At 39.6% G+C, this 21,699-nt stretch overlaps 1 protein-coding gene and 2 pseudogenes across 3 annotated transcripts; 1 reads left to right on the top strand and 2 right to left on the bottom strand.

Annotated features, from left to right (window-relative positions):
* Positions 1-3,694: 3,694 nt before the first annotated feature.
* On the bottom strand, positions 3,695-4,168 carry LOC308497451 (large ribosomal subunit protein eL24-like; annotated as a pseudogene). The gene has a single exon. The product of its transcript is annotated as a large ribosomal subunit protein eL24-like (transcript).
* A 3,637-nt stretch (positions 4,169-7,805) lies between these two features.
* On the bottom strand, positions 7,806-9,775 carry LOC308497852 (cytochrome b5-like; annotated as a pseudogene). The gene is made up of 2 exons: positions 9,770-9,775; positions 7,806-8,190 (listed from the first exon to the last, which is right to left on the bottom strand). The product of its transcript is annotated as a cytochrome b5-like (transcript).
* Positions 9,776-10,320: 545 nt separating this feature from the next.
* On the top strand, positions 10,321-10,968 carry RNASE10 (ribonuclease A family member 10 (inactive); the record flags this gene model as incomplete). Its single annotated transcript, XM_081048216.1, has 1 exon — positions 10,321-10,968. One exon carries the CDS (start codon positions 10,321-10,323, stop codon positions 10,966-10,968), a length of 648 nt encoding a protein of 215 aa, XP_080904342.1.
* Between the last annotated feature and the right edge of the window lie 10,731 nt (positions 10,969-21,699).

Raw genomic sequence — 21,699 nt, 5'->3', positions numbered from 1 at the left:
CACTTAAGAAGATTAATATTAATTCAGTAACATCTGCATATGTCTCACCACAGATTATAAGTACTTTTTCTTTTCTTATTTCTACAGCTCTCATCTTTGAAGGCAGAATGAACCTCAATCATTTTACCTTGCCAGCTAGACCAAGGCAACTCTATACTGGAGAAGGTAATAAAGAAACTGGCCAGGAGCATGGGCACGCAGGAGCCTGTCAGAAGGGCCTCTCTCAGTCCAGGACTCTTTCTTTCCCCTGAGCTCATCTCAGTTGCTCTCCTGGCTATGGGCTAGTGCTTTGTTTTGCAGTCCCTCCCTTCCTCCTCCTTGCTCTCCTTTCCTCCCTTCTCTCTTTCACCAAATCTTACCCTGTGCTAATCAATCTTATTTGCACTTCACAAAAAGCTAACTTCTACACCGGGGTCTGCTGACTCAAGTGAACTTGGTCTCTGATCTCAAGAAAGTACAGAAAAGACAGTTTCTCCTTGGTGAGTGATGCCTTTTCTTGGCTCTGTAACCTGCCTTTAGGAGCATCATGCCCATAGGACTGGCTTGTCCATCTAGTGACCTTACTGGGGAATATGGGCTTCTCATAAAGAAAAAAGCTCCACTTCTTAGACTGCTAGTTGCCCTGATTATCATCATTACCTGACCAGAGCACCAGACACCGTTTCATGAAGAGAAAGCAAGCCCCTATACCTTAAAATGTTAGCTTATTTCTCTCCCATGGTATGATGTTTGTGTAGGAAAATATCTGATTTGCAGATTGAGGGGCACCTGTGTCTACTTTCTTAATGTAAGCTTTGTTCATTTATTTTTGTTTAAGGCCATTGTTGGCTATTCTTTCAAGATTGTTCCTAGATGTAAGAATGTAAACTTGGACGTCTCTAAGTTAATTTTAACATTTTAGAAATCTTAATGAAAACCACAAATTTACTCTGAATAAGACTACAACATGCTAACTAAAACTCCTAATCTATCACCAGAGTGGAAGAGCACAAAGAACCCACAGTTTCTAGTTTTGGGGACCAAAATTCAGGCTTAGGGAAGTATAGCAATTCTGGCATCCTCACAACTAAAAATCAATTAATCAAACTGCATCCTGACTCTTTTCTCTTAACCTTAATTTGATTTGTTATCATTTATCACAGATAGTTTTGCAAGCTCCCTTTAATCCTATCTTGGAATAAGGTGTAATACGAAAGAATACAAACCAACAAGCATGCTAATATATTTTAAGAAGGAGATTGGGTAGCTTGGAGATTAGAAAGGGAAATTCTAAATTTTCAGCGTTGCTTCCTTATAAACCACCACTGTTCAGGGACAAAATGCTGACTCGGTCCTTAATTCTGAGTCAGAAATGTTTCCCCACCCTAATCCTGACCTGAGTGAACATTACTCACCAACTCTGCTCAGCAGGCAAAACATCTCCATGGTTTGGCCTCCCACTTAAGTCAGGGAAAGCATGTGTGGGGCAGGTTTATTTCCGAATGCACGTATTTTCAATGTAGCTCTTTACTGAAAATTTACAGTATTATTTTGGGATTGATTGGTGTGAGTCCATTCCGTGAGTTGGGATGCAGAGACAAAATGAAGTGTGAAGTTGAGAACAGGACTCAGGGTGGCTGGGGTAATTGTGCGGCTTTCACCTCCTGAAGCCCTTCCTGGGTGGCCATCTGGCTTTTCTGGATGCCTTTGTTATCTCATCTCAGTCTAAGCAAGAGAAATAATTATAACTTAACAAATGTAGCTGAGTCTGCTTCAAAGCATCAACAGTTTCAAGTATCTAGTGCAGTCTTTTCATGAGGCTATGAGACTGACCTTCTTTGTTGAAGACACAAATTCTGGCCTGTAGTTTATAGCAGAGCGTGTAGGCAAACATTAAGAGTGAAACAAAAACTATGTGTAGGTGACAGAGCCTTAAAATGCCCGTACTTAATTTATATCTGATAACTTTCCAATGTGAAAGGTTATGAAGAATCATAATGAGAATAATGCAATTTACAGGGAAATTTGGTTGTTTCTTTGGCATGCAAAACCAGCTAATTAAGCCATTTCAAAAATAGTTTTAGACAAAATGTCTCTAAAGAGAATTATTAAGCCTATTTCAAAGAAGCCAATGAATGTTACTTATGCCAATTCATAAAAATGGATGAACATAACTTTTACAGAGGATACAATCCAGAAGATCAGTGAGATGGCATCTTTCCTGTCAGAGGTGTAGGCTGTGAGATGACAGAGAACTTGGTAAAAGGGATTCATAGGTTAGATGTGGTTTGGGGAATTTTCTTCTGTCGACTTTGTTGGAGTCTAGAACTTCCTGTTGCACCAGTGTGGGATGGTTGTGGTCTGTTTTATTGATCATATTTAATTAACAAAACTCCTCTACCTTTACCGATGCTGCCAAAATCACTCAATTAGAAACAAAAAGACATAGTGTGATAACTCCCCCAGAGGATCATCTACCAGGCTATGCAGAACCTGGACAAGTAAAGGGGATAAAAGGATTATAACAGTGAAAGATCCGGCAGAAATTAGAAGGACTGGGTTCTTTGGATTGTGAGCAGGTTTGTGTGAGTTCATCTTACAAATGTGAATTGTTCTGATTCTTAATAATAACTAAAAATATCCATCTTAATTATGCAAGGTTATTTTTGGCATAAATGGTAACCAGTTGTTCTTTAGATCCATGAGGAAATGACTTCAACTGAACACACTGTCAGGGGCAAAGCAGACAGTGTAAGAGAAGGAACAATGGTGGGAGTCAGTAGGTCAGTGTCCAGTTCTGGCCTTAGGCAAGTCATTTAACATCTCAAGGCCTCAAGTTTACGGTAAAGCAAAAGAAATAATTCTAGTTCTTGCCTGGTGGACAGTTGTGAGGGTCATATGAGGTCATTTATATGAAAATAAACTAAAGTGTAAAGCTATCTATTTAGGTCCCTAGAAAGCCTAAACAATACTTTGTATAGGAGGAAAAGCCCCTTTTCTGAGTGAGGTCGATTCTGTACCAGTTTGTATAATTTGGTGAGCAGAGCATGGGTTAGGTTTCAGTCTCTACTTATCCGCTTGGCTGGCCATGCTTGAGCGGAGCATAACTCTCAGAACTGTTTCTGTAAGAATTACACTATATATTTTCATAAGGAGGTGTTTACTGTTAAGATGTTAAGATGTTTACTGAATATCTTTAACACGCTAGATCCCTTTGGTTTGGTGGGTCAAGGTAAACCGATGCTATTCTCTGCACACAATTGAGCACACTGGGATCCTAACGGAGGTCAGTATTTAGACACCATCTCAAATAATATGTGAAAAAATGAATCCCGCCCCCCTCTGGCTGCCCCCACCCTGGACTTTTGTGTATCTGGTGGGCATGGAAGCGACAAAAACCCTGGGGAAAAAAGCCAATGGCTTATTTGGAACCCACAGCACAGTTAGATTCCTTATTAGTAAAACATTGTTCAGCATCCTCTCCTTTCTTTTGTTTCCATGTCTTCCACACTAAGAAACTCTTCACAACTGGAAAGCCTCAGCCCAAGGCTGAGCTGGATTCTCATAAACAGTCAACTGTCACTAGGAAGAAGTAACTGCAACTGCAGGACGAGGGAAAAGCTCTCATGTAGCAAGACCCCTGACTACTATTTCTTTTTCGTTTTTTACTTGTTTTTTACAGTCAGATCATTATTTAACATTTTCATCTGCCAACTTAATGTTTTCCACCAACTTGGGGAGCAGAAACCTTCACAGGCTTCACAATCTTTTGTTTAGGTGCTGCCTTTGTGGGAGCCTTAGCAGCAGCCATTGCTGTCTTTTTAGATGCTTGCTTAGCCTTTTTTGCTTCTTTGGCAGCCCTGATAGCTCGTTTTCATTGAGCCTTCCTAACTTCAGTTTTCTGATTCCTCTTGGCCATTATATCAGCCAGAGACGCACCAGTGATGGCCCTCTGGAATTTGACCGCTCGGCGGGTTCTTTTCTTTTGAATTTCTTCCAACTGTCCTTTTTTGTGCTTTCTTCTGCAGAGGACAGTCCAGTTTATCAGTTGAGGATTCCTCTTGGAAAGGAATGCCGACTCGCATTTTGCATTAAGAAATTGGAAAACCTTCCCATCGGTCCTGGCGTAGCACCTCCTGTGTCTGGGGTCAGTCTTATACCCGCTGAAACTGCACAGCTTGACCTTCATGGCTGCGGCTGCCAGAAAACTACTAATTCTTTTAAACCAGTGTTTCTCAATCATGTCACCAGATCCAACTTTTTACAGCAAACATGTTATATGTCCCCTTTACTACCCTGAGTGTAATTCATAGATAAAATAACACAGTTACACACACAAACCCAGGCAATCCATTTTCAGAGACTGAACACACAAAATCATTGCTCCAACAATTCTCTCCTGCATTATCAGTTTTTCATCTCTATTTGATCTTTATTATCAGTAAAAGAGCTGTTATTTTTCTCATCTTGAAAAAATAAAACAAAATAAAGAATCAACCTTCTCTTGCACTCACTCTCCTTCCATGTCATGACTTTAGATACCTCACCGTATGGTGATGTCGTCCAAATTTATACCTCGAATTCATAATCTTCTGAACTCCAGATTCCTATATTCATTCTGTTCAACTGCCATTTGACATTTCAATTTGTGGTTTTAGTAGGCATGTTGAACTTAACATCAACACAGGGTTGAGTGGTGTGGGAGAAAACTGAAAGGAACTACACCAAAATGTAAATAATAGTCTTGATGAGGGTCTTGTGTGTGTTTCTCTATATCATTATGTAAAACTTCTATAAAGATCATTAACACTTTAAAAACTTTTTATTTTGAAATAATTGTCGATTCAGAGTAAGTTGCACAGCCAGCGGAATGAGTCCCGAGAGACCAAAGTTGGTCGGTCTATTAGAATTTATTTGGCATGTTTGAGCCGCGGGAGGTCAGGCTAGAAAAGACCATAACCTCCCTGAGCAAAAAAGGGGTCTGGAGTTTTATAGGAGGGGGAAAATGAGGTTGTTCCCCTTTCAATGATTCAGGGGGTTTTCGTTGCTTTGTCTCTAGCAACAAAGGGTTTTGGGGCATGACCAAGCCCTCGGGCTCCACACCCTGGCCCCCAGCCTCCATCCCAGGCCCGCTCTGATAACAAGCCCCTAGGAGACAAACAAAGTACAAAGCAAGACAAGATAAGATGGTTTCTACATTCCAGGTGGCTTCTCCAGTCCTAAGACAAAAACAAGCGGCCAGGTACAAACTACAAAGCAAGACAAGATGGCTTTTAAGATAAAAAGATTCCTGTTTCTGGCCTAAATCTGCCTAACAGGCCTATGTATCCTTCACCCAGTTTCCCCTAGTGATCACATCTTACCTAACCATAACAAAAGCAGGAAATTGGCAGTAGCATAATGTGTGTGTGTGTGTACATGTGTATGCAGTTCTGTCATTTCATTTCATGTGTAGATTCACGTAACCACCACTGCAATCAAGACACAAAATTATTTCATCACCACAAAGATCTCCCTGTGGTACCACTTTATAGTCACCCCTGTATCTCTATCTCCACCATCCTAACCCCTGGACCACTACTATGTTCTCCATATCACATAAATGAAATCATACAGTACGTGATCATTTGATATTATTATATTTTTCATTTAGCGTAATGCCCTTGAGATCCATCCAGGCTGTTGTATCAGTAGCTCATTCCTCTTTATCGCTGAATGTGATATTCCATGGTATACATGTACCACACTTGGTGAAGCCCTTCACCTATTGAAGGAGATTTGGACTGTTGCAAGTTTTTGACTAATCTGTATAAAACTGCTGTTAACATCCATGTACAGGTTTTTGTGTGGATATGTTTTTGTTTCTCTGAGATAAACGCCCAGGAGTGTGATTGCTGGGTTATATAAGTGTATATTTAGTATTTTAAGAGTCTGCCAAATTATTTCCCAGGATGACTGTACCATTTTTTAAATTACCACCAGTAATGTATGAAAGATCCAGTTTCTCTGCATACTTATCAGTGTTTGCTATTGTCACTTTTTTTTTTATGTTAGCCATTCTAATGAATGTTTAGTGACATCTCCCTACTGCAGAACTCTGGAGTTCTTCCTCTGCAATCTGGTCCCCTCTTGCCCTCTGCCCTGTAAACTCTAGCTGTGTCGGCCTCCTTGGAATCCCAATCTAGGAGTTTTTTCAAGCAAATTCCAGTCACTGTTATTCCATCTCAACAACAAGTGGAAGTTCATATTTTAGATTAATTTACACTGAGAAATAGTGCTTATACTTAGAATCTAAGTCTTAGATGGATTCATTTGTCAATTTTCTAATCAGAGTATCTATTCTATCTCTATATCTATCTATCTCTATATCTATCTATCTGTCTATCTATCTAATCTATCATCATACATTTTGCTTAACTAAAAGTCAGGAGTTCTATCAGAGCTGCCATTATTTATCTACAGCATCTGAGACATCAACTTCTTTGAGTCACTTTCTGTATTTATAAAATGAGCGTCGGTCAATAGGAGACTTAATTCCTACTGTGAGATTCTAGGATATTGACTTTTCTAGAAGCAGTGAGCAATGTCGGTCGTTGCAGTCCTTAGCATGTTATTTCTAAATAGGAAAATGGCATTGCTAGAATAATGAGCATGTGTTGGTAATTGCTATGTACCAGCAATAACAATAACAACAATAGCTAATACATTTATATTTTTACGTGTAGTGTCTTCTATAATATTCACAACACCCCTATGAGATAAGGGCTACTATTATTCAAATTTAGAAGATGAGAAAATTATAACCTAGAAGAGGAAAAAACAAAAATAAAAACCTATTCAATCTAAAGGTTATACTGAGACCACACACCTAGGTCCTTTCTTCATATTTAATCAAGGGTTAATTTCAAGTCATTTCTAATAGTAGCACCCCAAGTATAAAGAAGCAGGTGATGTGTGTGGTTGAATATATCATCCCTGTTGACTCTAGGCAGCTACTAGGTTCAGCAGAGGATTCTTTATTCCCTCTTCCTGTTGCAAATAGACCTCACAACAGTGAGTGGGTAAAATGGACACCAAAGAGGGATGGGATAGCACAAGCATATTTTGAGGGCAAAATGCAATAAATGCCTAGAGTGAAGCAAGCGCTCAATATTGATTAGTTGTTGTTATTATTATTGTAAACTATCAACATCAGCACTGCAAAATTTCAGCCTGCTAGACTTTGCAGATCACGGAAGTGGCTCCCAGACCACCGTTTGAAAACTTCTGCCTAAATGACAAAATAAAATATCTTCCTGTAAAGGATGTGCTTATGTTTAGAGAGGGTTTTTACAGTGCTTTAATGATTTCCAGAGTGTTTTAAAAAATATTATATCATGATGGCACTTTTAGCTAAAGAAGTGACTAGAGTCAACATTGTTACCCTTCCAGTTTTACTCTCCCAGGCTCTAAGGACTGATAATGAGGCTGCTGCTTTGGATATTCTCTTATCTAGAGGTAAATTATCAGGTTTGCAAAATCTGGGTGTTTTGTTCTTTTTTAAGCCAGATATATTTGTAAAAGATCATGCCTATGATAAGTAAATTATGTAGTCATGGAACATCAAAATAAAGTTGATGAATAAAAAGGCACACCGCAGAAGTTCAAGAGTAGAGAGAACAGAAGTTCTTTTTCGGTTCGTTTTGTTTCTAACATAGAAGGAAAGGAAAAGAGGTGTATTAAAATTACTTTTCAGGTGAAGGTTTCTGTCAGTGGGATCAATTACATTGGCTTCCTTTTCCTTGGTCCAAAGCAGTCTTTTCTTTCATTGGCTTCTGAGGATGTATTTAGTCTTCCGCTGTGTCGAGATGATACATCAAGGCTACGACCAGTGCTGCGATCACCCAACTGGTCCACCGGCTGGAGTTAGAGTCAACAGTAGTAATAAGAATTTCTGAAGGCTTGGTTATCTTTGATCAAGCATCTGGATGAAGCTCCCCAATGATTTATGTTTTGGACAATTCTCTAGCATCTTAGAGTACCCAACATCCTCCAAGTTTTCAGTAGTATCACCTCCAGCTTGTTCCCTTAAGACTTCTTACCCACCAGTATGCTCCTCCAAAAGTGTGGTCAAATCATACACTTTGTGGTGCAGCACCAACCAGGTGCTTGGCTATGGTTGTGCTTCTGGACCTCTTCCAGGGTGAAGTACTTAATGTCCTTGTCCCATTGCTCAGCCGTGTTGGAACACGGAGAGCCTCAGGCCCTGCAGACACCAGGAGATCTGGGTGGAGCAGAGCGAGCAGTCTCAACAAGCCAGGCCAGGGACATTCCCTGCATCTGGCCCCACGCCTGGGGTTGGATGGCCAGTGCCACAGAGGGTAAATCTGAGTATTCTTAAGGGAATGCAGTTATTGGCTGAGGGTTGGAAAGAGGGAGTGGAGAGTGGAAAGTTGGAATGGGCTTCATAGGAAAGATGTGAAAATTCATGACTGACTCAAATATTCCAAATCTTCAAGTGAAGTCATGATACCATTCTAAAATGTGAAAAGTAATATAACCATGTTGGAGAGATGACCCAAATAAAGGGCAAAGATCTTGACATTCCTAAAACGACAGGAAAGGCTTAAAGGAAGTACATATGGAAAATATAAGGAAATGACTTGGTTTGAAATTCATGGTCAAGAGCAGGCTGCTATGAACTACAGGAGAGTGGGTGTAATTCAAGAGTGGAACAAATTACTGACAGAATCAAATTGCAGTTTCCCAGGCTGAGACATTTCCTGTCTTGGGTGTCTGGGTCTGTCTCAATGCCCAAATAGCCTTACTTCAAAGTGTCTGTGGGAGCAGAAAGAAGAATTGGCTAAGTGTGTTTATTCAGTGCTGGGTTGGGGAGTGGGAGGAGGGTGGGCTTAGGGAAAAATCTGAGTTTAAGAGCACATGGACCACAAGGAGATAACCATTTTTCTGAAGACTAGCATCTAAGGCACTTCTCAGAGGGAAGAAAATCCTGGGAGGGACGAACTTGTTAAACAAGAGGAAACAAGAATCTTTGAAGCTACTTAGGTGTATAGGTAAGTCACAGTAGTGTTGGGTGCCCCAGGGAACAACATGAGTGATTCTCTCTTTTAAAATTTAAAAAAAATTTTTGAAGTATTTTCAGCTTTAAAGAAAAGTTACAATAATAGCACAAGAAACTCCTGAATACCCTTTATCCAGGTATATTACTTAAAAAAACAAAAAATGTTTTCCCACTTTTAAAAATCATTTTCTTTCTTTCTCTCTAAACACACATATACATACACACACATATATATAATCTATATTTTGATCTGTTTGAGGTTTGAGAATAGTTTGCATACTCCATGACCCTTTGCTCCGTAGTATTTCAGGGTTTATTTTCTAAGAACAAAGATAGTCTCTTAAATAATCATAGTACAATTTTCAAATTCGTTATATCAAATATTGTATGATATTCATACCCACTCAACAAACTATAGCATTTTTTTTTTCTAGTAGGGAAGTTCTCTTTTTGATGGGGGCTGAGACTGGTCTAGCAGGACAAAAATGTGTGCCTCTTCTCTCAGCTCTCATTAGTGTCTTTTTTAGTTTAGAAATTCCAGCAGGTCAGTCGCTTGGTTTTCTTTTGTTTCATTGTCATTCCATTTTCCCCTAAGTGTACAAAAGGAATCAGCAGGAAATACTCAAGTGCCAAGAGACCTTCAGTAAATAGAAGAGATCTGACATGACAAGGTGTAGTTTTAGCAAGGTCCTGAGATGTGAAATTGGACACATACAGACACAAACACACTTCCATGCCTCACTTCACTTTAGGAACGAGAATGGACTATTGTACTTTTTCTATTCCTTTTGATCTCTTTTGGAGAGGGTGGTTAGCAAGGAAAGTAATAAATACTTGAATGAGCAAAATAAATTTGGGATAAAAATAGAGATGGTCTCCTATAGTAATTCCAGTCCTTTACCGAGAATAAAGCTTTCTACAAGAATTTCTCTCAAGGAAAGTTTGACACTATATTTGTTTATCTTCTCAATTGTTCTTTTGTGTTGCTCGGAACTAACTTCTGTTTAAGAGTCAGTTGAGATCAAGTTTCAAAACTGCTTTCCCTGGTTTTTCCGGTTCTGCAGGATCCACACATTATTACCCAGACTCAGGGAAGGACAGAGGGGTGGGCAAGGACAGAGGGACAGGAGAAATGGGAAAAGAATGAGAAAGGATCTCTGCCTTCAGTGGAGAAGGGAGAGGAGACCCCAGAGATTATGCGGACAGGGAGTAAGGAGTCTAGAGTCTCCAAGTTTCATCTCAAATCAGTCCTTCCTTTTCCCTCCTCCCCTCCAGGCAAAATGAAGCTGACTCTGGTGCAGATCTTTTTCATGATGTTGCTGCTGTTGCTGGGCCTGGGGATGGGCCTGGGGTTGGGGCTTCAGATGGCTGCAGCAGTCCTGGAGGACAGTGATCAGTCCCTGAATGAGTTTTGGTCCAGTGACTCACAGGACAAAGCTGAGGCCACTAAGGAAGGAGAGGGCTTCCGAACAACAGAAACCCTGCTGCTTAGCAACAAAGGAGTGGTGCAACCCGGCTGGCCAGAAGAGACCATCCTCAATGAAGATGAAGTTGGAGGAAACAAGAGGCTCAGAGCTGAGGCTCTCTTTCAGAGCAACAAAGACTATCCCAGGCTGGACCTGATGGCCCGGGAATGCAATGCCATGATGGCACACAAGATGAAGGAGCACAACCACACATGCATAACCCAGTACACATTCATCCATGAGGAGCTAGATGCAGTCAAAGCTGTCTGTAAAAGTCCTGTTGTTGCCTGTGAGCTCAAGGGAGGCAAATGTCACAAAAGCTCCCGTCCTTTTGATTTGACATTCTGCAAGTTATCCAAACCAGGCCAAGTCACTCCTCACTGCCATTACGTAACTTTCATTTTTGAAAAGTTTGTTATTATATCCTGTAATGACATGAAAGTCCAGGTAACGCCTGGATAATGAAGCAACTTATCCTCTTAACCTTCTCTTCTTCCTTTCTTTCCACTTCCTCTTTCTCATGCTGTTTTCCTCCTCTTAAGTATTCTGCAAAAAAGGTTCTGGGAAGAGAAGCTGGTTTATTCTTTATCATTTTCCCCTGAAAATTTAATTCTTCTTTGCCTGAGGGTTCACCTAACTTACATGTTTTTCCTGGGATTAGAGGTGGCAGAATAGGTTAATGATATCTAGATTCTCTAGGTTCTTCCTTCCTGGACCCTATCTCCTGTCCTTTGAAGAGATAAATGAAGAACGGCTCTCCTGTGGTCTTGGTCATCAGTTTGTTCCTTGGTCTTTGGGTGTAGACTACAAGAGTTTAATGGTTCTTTTACGCATATCCTTCCCTGCTACCTTCCCTGCTACCTTCTCTTTTATGAGACTCTAGGGCAATTACCCAAGCCTCCTGGACTTTGCACACAGCACTTCTCCACTGCAGATGCAAATTAAAGTGATTGCATCTGTGACTGCATCTGCAGAACGCGTTGCTTGAGTCTGAAAAAATATAGGGCCTAGATTTAGGGGTCAGCTTGTAAGGTTCTCTGGTGGTGCAGACCAAGATAGAACTTGTGTTGGGGCAAGGACAACCCTCTTTTTCTTTCATCTCATCTTTTACTACCTGCTCTTCACTTTGCTTCTTTTTTCCCTCTCTTTCCTTTGCTTTTTTCCTTTGCTTCTTCCCCCACCCCCCGCCCTGCCCCTTCTTTTCCTCTTCTTTTTGGGCCCTTCCTTTTCTTTCTCCAAATCCTTTTAGAAACTTTTTCAGCCAACACTAATCACTTATGCAATGCCAGGTAAGAAGATGTTGGTCCTATAGTAGGAGTCTGGCATAGAGGATTAGAAGGAAGGTGAATGAATCAAGAGAGTGATGAGGAGAAAGAGGAAGAGAGACTACCATTTTTCCAAATTTGGTCCAGACAGAATAGTGCTCACATTAGGTGCTCAATAGATGTACAATGAATGGGATCAAACAAACTCTCATTCTCACTTAGCACCTCTTCCTCTTTTTTGCTCTGAAGGACAAGAAAGTTGCTGAAAGAATAATTTCAGCAGGGAGGTTTTGCATCTACTCAAGGAAAGGAAAGCTTGGGGTTGAATAAATAGAGGATGTAAGTGGCTGCCCTCAGCCTGTTTCCTCTGAATTCAAATCAATCAAGAAATAAACATGTGGGCTGGCCTGGTGGCTCAGGCGGTTAGAGCTCCGTGCTCCTGGCTCCGAGGGCTGCCGGTTCGATTCCCACATGAGCCAATGGGCTCTCAACCATAAGGTTGCCAGTTCAATTCCTCAAGTCCCGCAAGGAATGGTGGGCTAGGCTCCCTGCAACTAAGATTGAACACGGCACCTTGAGCTGAGCTGCCTCCCAGATGGCTCAGTTGGTTGGAGCGCATCCTCTCAACCTTGTGTTGCCGGTTCGACTCCTGCAAGGGATGGTGGGCTGTGCCCCCTGCAAATAGCAATGGCCACTGGACCTGGAGCTGAGCTGCGCCCTCCACAACTAAGGTTGAAAGGACAACAACTTGACTTGGAAAAAAAAAAAAAGTCCTGAAAGTACACACTGTTCCCCAATAAAGTCCTGTTCCCCTTCGCCAATAAAATCTTAAAAAAAAAAAAAAAAGAAAGAAAGAAAGAAATAAACGTGTGGGTGCAGGAGGAAATCCAAGAAAATGGTCATAACGATTTGCTGTGTGACTTGGTTTTTAAATCCTCCCCCTAAGGTTTTTCTCTTCCTCACTCTCCTAGAGTCAGGGGCAGACATAAATGGGAGACTGGTGGGAAGAAAATGTTTAGCTTACTCTGACCTGGCTTTTACTTTCCTGTTTTTTCCTCACTTATTCCCCACGTTCCCTTATCCTTCTTGTTATTGCAGGCAGGCAACTACTTAAATATGTTGACTCTAGTAGGCTCTCAGACTCCTGATTTAACATTTCCCTTTATGCCTCTGATGCCCCTCTCCTGGCAATGACCTCTTAGGAACAGTGCTGTTCAGTAGGAAGTGTGTCTGAATCTGTGGGATGCTCTGACATTTAGAGGTTGGTGGAGGAGTGGCAGCAGGTGAGAACCTGGCCAAGGGATGAGGAATCCCTTTCCGGGGGAACAGACAAAAGATTATCAAAGGCAAGGGAGAAAATGAGAAGTGAGGTGGGAAAAGAGGAAAGAAAAGTAGATGTCAGAGAAAATCAGCCATGTTAGGAATTTGTCCAGTAAGTAAACAAAACGCATTGAGGATTGGGAATGGAATGTGAAAGGGTTCCAAGTCTGACTTCTTAACCAAAAGCCATTGTATGAAGAGGACTATTAAGAGATTTAGCAAGGAGAGAATTAAGAGAATTAGCAAGGATTTGAAGCCTGTATTCTCTCATCTGCAGCTGAGCCAACACCCTCTTATACTTTCCCACCAATTTCTCTGCTTAAAGGTTCCCACACTGTCCTCCTATCTCCTCCTTCTAGTCTTGACCCTGGACAAATCTCAGTGATCAGGCTTTTATTAGACTGTGGAGACTATCTCAGGAAAGCAACTTAATATATTCTGAAGGTACTTCGTGGCTTAAGCAGGAAAACACAACATGGTGCATGGTGACAAGATGTGGACACTTTACTCAGTAGAGACAGAAAAGTAACTCATTATAGCCCAAATGCAGCCTCACTCTCAAAACTTTCACCAGCTCCTTCAGCTCTCATGTAGCAACTTCTTTGTATGTCCAGTGGATATGCTTTAAGCCACACAACAGGTCCTCAGGCCCTTACCCACTGTTCCGCAATCCCCAAAGCTCTGAAAACTTTTCTTTCAAAGGCTCCAAAATTCATTTATGATTAGGATGCAAAATCTGACTGAATGGATGGTGCAAGTATATTTATTATCTTTACTCATGCTATATGACCATTACACATTTCACTGAGGAAACATCAGTGTGTTTGATTATGAATACTGCCTCAGATACACTCTTCTAGGAGTGTTTAAGTAATATACGACACATACACACACTCACTCACATAATATTGCTTTTTAAAATCTGAAAAACTCTAAGCTTCAAAATGCATTGGCCTCCAAATTTTCAGGTAAGGGATCATGGACCTGTATATACTATTTAATTAGTCCTTAATTAATTTGCATATACAATATATGACCCTAGTTAGGCTATAAGCATTTTTGTGGAAGCAATTATAAGTTCCTTCTATATTTTTCAATACATTTATTGATCAATGATTACCTGCTTATTGATTCTGGCACCTCCTCAGAAGTTATAACAATTGTATGAAACAGCCATTGGAGAGCAGTAAGTTTTCTGACTCCTGTGAAATACTGCACAGTCGAATAAAAAGAGCTGAGTAGCCTAATCCCTCTTTCAAAGCACTCAATATGAATTCTTTTCTTTTCAAGACAAGCAAGAAGGAAACTCTCATTGTATGCTGGGCACTCTACTAAGTAGTGTCACATATTTTGTTTTATGTAATGCCTGGAAGGAAGCGATATTATGTTAGCTGCATTTTACAGATGATAAGTAACAGGCTCAGAGGGGCCAAGTTTACCTTGGCCAAGATCACCCAACTCATAAATAGCTGATCTATTTCAAACTGAGGATCCCTGCCCTTCCCTCCATTTGCTGCTTGCCAATTTAAGGCACCACTCAGTTTGCTCACTCATACCCCAAAGGGTGTGATTCAACTCTAAGTAGAGTTTGGATCTGGAATTTTTGTCTTTGTGTCAGTCAAAAGACATTTATTGTGCGAAACTCATATGTATCAGGTACTATAGGAAAATGAGTAAGAGCCAGAATGGGTGCAGGAGAGAATCTCTAAATCTGAGTCCTTCTATCAGGATATGAACGCAGGGCAGAGTATGACTCTAGAGGCCTAACATTCTGGATGATTATGGATACTCCCTGACAGGATATTTTTAAAAAAATCATAGTATATGTGTAAGAAAGTTCAACAAAGTTTAATTTTTACCAGGATGACTACTTTAATCCTTTTTAAAAATATGGAACAATTTTTTTTTTTTATAATCAATCTTTTTGGCTGCTGCTTTGCGAGCACTGGGTAATGTAGTGCTGAAAGGTGGTTGAGAGGGAGGAACCAGGGCCAGAAAATGACTCCCTTACTATTTGCAAGATACTCAAATGTCTTCAGAGCACTCTACACAAGACTCTCTCAACCTCGGCTACTCTTAGACACATCTTGGGGAGTTCAAAAACTATAATAAGTACAATCCCAGGGTCCTTTTTCCAGAGATATTAATTTAATTAGTCTGGGTTGGGACTTGTGCATCAGGTGGAGCCCAGGCATTTTGGGGCTTCCATTACTATCTTTCCTGTGGCAGTTTTTCTGTAAACTGGTATTTCAAAGGCTTTAAACAGATATTAAAATGATTTGGGAGATTCTGGGTTAAACAGAGTTAAGTAGGTTCCTTTTATGCAGATCTCACAATCTTTAATATTAACATGGCTTGTGAATCTCTAAGAGGCAGAGATCATATTCAGCACTTCTAAATTCATTTCACCATGAAATTCCTCCCCTTTCTCCTTAATCATTTAATAATCAGTTTCTAGAACTAGTGTTTCTAGTTGGAAGAAGTTGTTCTAGACTTTTCTAAGCCCTTCACCTGACTTTGTAGATCTAATATAGTTATCATGGGACCTATCTTAAAGACTGATATCTAGGTGAGATTATAAAGTAATCTATACTCAGATTACCAACTAATCTCATGGTGGTATGCTGTAGAAGAAAAAAACTGCTTCTTGGGAATCAGATAGACCTGGAATAAAACTGAAGCTTTGCCACTTAAAAGCAGTTGTGACTATGGATAATAACTTTTGGTTTTCAGAACCTCAAGTTCCTTATTGTAAAATGAGATAAACGGTAGTACCTACTTTTTGGGTTGTTATGAAGATTATATGAGATTAAATGGCCCATAGTTGGGCCAGGTGAATGGCAGCTGCATTTGGTGGTGATGTTGCTGGATTCACTGTGCATAGAGAGCAATATGCATTTTTTATTATAGTTAGTTTCAGGTGTACAAAACAATGTAATAGTTAGATATTTATACCCCTCATAAAATGATAACTCCCCCTCCCCCAATCTACTACCCCTCTGACATCGCACACAGCCATTACATTTCCACTGTCTCTATTCCTTATGCTGTACTCCACTTCTTGTGAATATATATATTGAAGTCTGCAACCCAGAAAAGGGCCCTACCTGACCATGATGACAACCTGATCTTGGACTTACAGCCTCCAAAACTGTGAGATATAAATTCCTGTTGTTTATAAGATGGCTGATCTGTAGTATTTTGTTCTAGCAGCCCAAATGGACTATGGTACTATGTAAGCCTTGCCCTTGTGGTCGTTATCAACAATGTAAAGTAACAAAGTAACTTTTGAGAGAATCATTGGAAGCTGGTATTCACAGGCAGACAGTGGACGATTCAGCATGAGTTATGCTATAGCCAACATTGAATAAATAGTATTAGGAAACTGCAGAGGCAAGAAGATCTATGTTGTTTCAATTCAGACAGATTTTGAATAACCATGACATTGTGTTACCTTTGAAAAGAGACTAAGAAGGCCTGAACTAGTCTGAGACGTGCAGTAAATTGATTTTCAACAAAAATTCCTAGGTTAATGGAGAATGATAATCTTTTCAACAAATAGTCCTGGAACAACTGGATATCCATGTGAAAAAAATATGAACCTTGACCATTTGTACGGTACTGTAAAAATTTTAGAAGATAACATAGTAGAAGAATCTCAGTGACATTTTCTTAGGCAAAGATTTCATAAATAGGACAAAAAACACAAAAGAAAAAATAATCGCACATTGGACTTCAAAATAGAAAAAAATAGCTCTCTAAAACTGTTAAGAATGTGAAAATGCAAGCCACAGTACAGGACAAAATACCTGCACAATATTTTAAGAAACTACTTAAATCTAGGACATAAAAATAATTTATGAAAAAAAAAAAAAAGAAATGGTTCCTAGATCTAACAGGAAGAGAGAGAGCCTGGACATTACAAAGAATCCTCATGTGCACGGATTAGACGATAAACAAATATGCAAGTATCTACCCATATTTCTAAATCTTCATCAATAAGTCACTATACTTCACATGGGCCCATGAATTTTATAATATATTTAAAAGTCAAATTGTTTATATAGATAGGGGCTCTATACCCACCCTCCCACCCCAATTTGGCTAGGGCCATACATACCCTAGGGGCAGCTCTGCTTATAGCCAAATCCAAGATAATGTCTCATGTATCATGTCATTGTTGGGACTCTCCTCAGATCTCTGAAGGGCTCACTCTTGGCAGGCAGTGTAGATTGAGCTGGTCCTCTTCATCCCTTATCTTTCCCAAGGTTGTATAGCTACATCACCAGGCAGAGACTCACTCCTGATGAAATGAAAAGGGACTCCAAGGGACAGAGTTGTTGCTATTTTTAGCAATGTTTTGATTTAGCTTTTAATTTGTTGCTGTTCCTGCCCCTGCACCCTGCCCATAGACCTGCCCTTTCCTCTTCATATTTACAAACTGGGCTTCAGTGATTTCCAGAAAGTGATTCAAATCACAGAGATGTCACCTCCAGGAGAAGATGGGCTGCCTCTTTATTAGAATTATGATTCAGGAGCAAGGTGAAAGTTGGATTTAGGGGAAGAATCAAGGGGAAGAGGAAAATGGTGGTATTAAGGCTAGGCAGAAGGGACTATGAGGAATCCTGAGTGCTCATGTTGAGGCATAATAGCCTTACCTATTGATATAAGATTTCAGGAGGCACTGGGGTGCCCCGCTGTTTGAAAATATCAGCTCTCCAGTATCAATCAGCATGAGGCTAGTGTTGGGAATTATACCTTTATGAGTTTATCATGTATCACTATACACAGGATATAAAATTTTTAACTTCAAAGAATGAGTGGGATTTTTAGCGCCTTTATACGTGACAATAAGAAAAGCAAAAAGCAAAACAGCACTTACTCTATGAATGCTTATGCTTGAGGTTGGCAGTGTGCTAATTACTGGGTATCCATTCATTAAAAACAACAACACATCAACAACAACGAAAAACTAAAACCAGGCATTGTACCTGCCGTTGTAGCACATCCACAAATGAGACCCATGGGAGATAATTATGATAAGAAGAAGGAAAGAGATGTGATCAGATCCAGCCCTCAGCCCTGCTCTGGAAAGCTGGTCTGGCTAAGGGCTAACATACAGCAAGCAACTATGTTAGGAGACTGGAGTTAGGAGAATGTATTTCCAAGGTGAAGGAAAGGGTATTCAAAGGGTCAACTGATGAAGATAGATATCCTTTACTGGGGAGGTGCAGCCACGCCCCCAGCTGCTGTGAGCATACTGAGAATTCACAGTGCACTCTTCTCTGGAGAATCACCTCCAGCCCAAGGGGGCCTCCTGCTTCGCAATGCCTAACAGGTTACATTCGTCCCCCAAGGGTGGCCTACAGCCAATGACTGACTGATACAGATACATACACAAGAACCTGGACCTCTTGCTTTCATTTTATGTCAATCATGTTCTAGAACTCCCAATGGAGTCGGGTTTGAGACTAGACTTGAAACTAAAATCACGTCTTTGTTTAGCTTTTTCTTCTACCTTATCCTGCTTCCCTGACTTACTTACAGGGTTTCTTCTGAAAGCACTCCCTCAGTGAATCACTAGCTCAAAAATCTCCATGTTAGGCTCTGCTTTTAAGTCACCTGGCCTAATATCTTTGCTAAGGGCAAGCCCTGACAGAAGCTGGTTCTTTAGGGCGCACATGGTCTAAGGAAAGAATGGATAACTTATTTGACTTGAAGGTCTTCAAGGAGCTGAAAGGCAAGGGCCCAAGTTGAAGGTCACTTCAGGTAGGCAGGCAGAGAGGGAAGACTGTAGAATGTCAGAGTGGCATAATGGTCAAGCACATGAGATCTGGAACTTCACAGTCTATGTTCAGATCTGAATTCTAACATTTATTAGCTGATCTTGGGTACGTAAACTCTCTGGTTCTTGTTTATTAGTAAGTAGAGAATATGAGCAGAACTTACAGAATGCCTTGTACATTTTAGGCATTCAATGTGTATGTATTGAGTTAAACTCATATTTTTTTGCATGGCCCATTCTCAAACATTGGTTAACATGCCCTGATCCTCCTTTTATGTCCGGTCGACACCCCTCAAGAGAAAGATGGACTAGATCTCTTGGCCTTTAAAGCAATAGTGGTACCATTATACCGTATTTTCAACTTTTTTGATCTGGGGACAGTCAGCCATCTCTCATCAGTATCGGAGACTTACAGAGGTTGCTTGAGAAGAACTCCGTGGTTTTTAGTTGTCGTGGTGGCTTTAATGTCCACAGATTCACTGATACTCTTCCCTTCAAAAGGTGAGCTTAATTTCCCTTTCCTTGAGTGTGGACTGCACTTGATGATTCACTTCTAATGAATAGAAAGTGATCAGAGAGATGGAATGCTGCATCCAAGATAGATAGGTCAAAGGAAGTGTTTGGCTTCCTCCTTGCTCTTGCACTTGAATCACTTTCTCTGGGTTAAGTTAGCTGCCATGTCCTGAGACACTCAAGCAGTCCTATGGAGAGCACCATGTGGTGAGGAAATGAGTTCCTGCTGACATCAGTAAGGAATTAAGGCCTCTTCCCAAAAGTCTTGGAAATGGATTCTCCAGCTCATCAGGCCTTCCAATGATTGCAGCCCTGTTTGATATCCCAATAGCAACCTCACGAGAAAACCCTAAACCAGATCCACCCAGCTAACCAGCTTCCAAACTCCTGACACTTAGAAACATAATAAATATGTGTTGCCTTAAGCTGCTAAGTTTTGGGATAATTTGTTACAAAGCAATCAGTGATCAGTACAGTTATAAAATGCAAGATTTCTACCCTGGCTCATTATGGTGCTGCTTAGTTGTTGTTTTTTTGTTTTTCATTTCTCTGTTCATGATCATTATTTTCTTTTCATTATCTGGGACTTAAAGTTGATCATGCTTCCCTCCCACCGCAGCTGATAACTGACCCACTAACTTAGTTAAAAAACCTTAGAATATCATTTCCAGGACATTTATAAACTTTTGAAATGTATTTGTTTATCAACTTGTCTCCAGGAATGTTAAAGATTACTACTTATTCTGATTATATAAGTTCCTCACAAAGAAAAAAAGATGATAATATTCCATGTTGTCATGTTTTAGTGTACAGGTTGGTGAGAATATAAACTTAAAGAGACATACTTTCTAGAGGGCAATTTGGTAATAAACAGTAAAAGCTCCTAATATATTTTTTTTCATATTCTTTGATCCAGGAATTCTGCTTTTCATAATTGATCCTAAGAACTTAATTTGACAAGTGCATAAAGCTGTATGAACAAGGATATTCACAGTAGCACAATTCACAATTGTAAAAAGGAGAAAATCCTAAATGCTCAACAATAGGAATTATTTAAATAAGTAATAATAGTGTAATAGTGAAACACTATTCAGCTCCTTAAAGTGATAAGAAAAACTACATTTACTAACATGAAAGAATAGAGATGTGCTCACTGAAAAGGTGTTTATAGTGTGTTTGTTATGATTCCATTTTATGAAAACATGCATGTATTTGTAAAAAAAAATCTATATGTATATATTCATATTTTAAAAATCCTGAAATGTTGTATGTCAAAATGTCATCAGTGGTTAACTTTCAGTGATGAGGTTTAGGGCAATTTTAATTAATTTTTTGTTTATATGTATTTTATAGTTTTTCTTCTAGCAATTTAATGAATCAAGAAAAAAAGCAATAAAATTCGTTGTAGAAAATTAGAAAAATACAGAAGAGTCATACTCAAATGTACTTACACTATTCAAAGTTAATCACGTAAGATTTTGTTGCATATACTTTTAGTCTTTTTATGTGCAAATATGAATACAAACATGAATATCTTTAAAAGCAAAATTAGAATAAAATGCTATTTACAGTTTTGTATTATACTTTTAATATATATATTTAAATGTCTGAAGTAATACCAAGCTCACAGAAAAGTTGCAGTTACCATACAAATAAATTTTTTTACTGAACTATTAATATTTGAAAGTAACTTGCTGAGTGCTCCTTAACCCCTGAACACATTAGTGTGTCTTTTTTACAAACAAGGATATTTGCATATGTAATCATAATACAATCATCAAAACCAGGACGTTAATACTAACATTATGGTACCATCTAACTCAGACCTTATTCAAATTTTACTGTTTGTCCCAATAAGGTCCTTTATAGCAAAAAGACCCAATTCAGAGTCACGTGTTTCTTCTGTCATATTTCTTTATTCTCCTTGTGTCTGATATAGTTCATTAGGCTTTCTTTGATTCATGACTTTGACTCTTTTGAAGATTATAGGCCACTTATTTTGTAGACTGTCACTCAGTGTGGGTTTGTCCTAATACGATCCAGATTCTGCATCTTTAGCAGAGATGTCACAGGAATGCTAATGTGTTCTTCTCACGGCATTCCAGCAGTTCTCGTTCAATTCCAATTTGATCCATTACCAATGATGTTTGTTTACTTGGTTAAGGTGGAATTTGCCAAGTTTCTCTACTGAAGCTACCGTTATTTTTCTTTTATAACTAATAATTATTGTATTCCTACCAATGCTATTGTTGAGAAGTCTGATGCCATTTGCAGTCTTTGTAAATGGTCTTTTTTATTTCTATTGCCATT

Source organism: Rhinolophus hipposideros (genome assembly GCF_964194185.1).
Source record: "Rhinolophus hipposideros genome assembly, chromosome: 5".
NCBI classification, from domain to species: domain Eukaryota; kingdom Metazoa; phylum Chordata; class Mammalia; order Chiroptera; family Rhinolophidae; genus Rhinolophus; species Rhinolophus hipposideros.
This window is presented reverse-complemented; position numbering and strand designations above follow the sequence as displayed.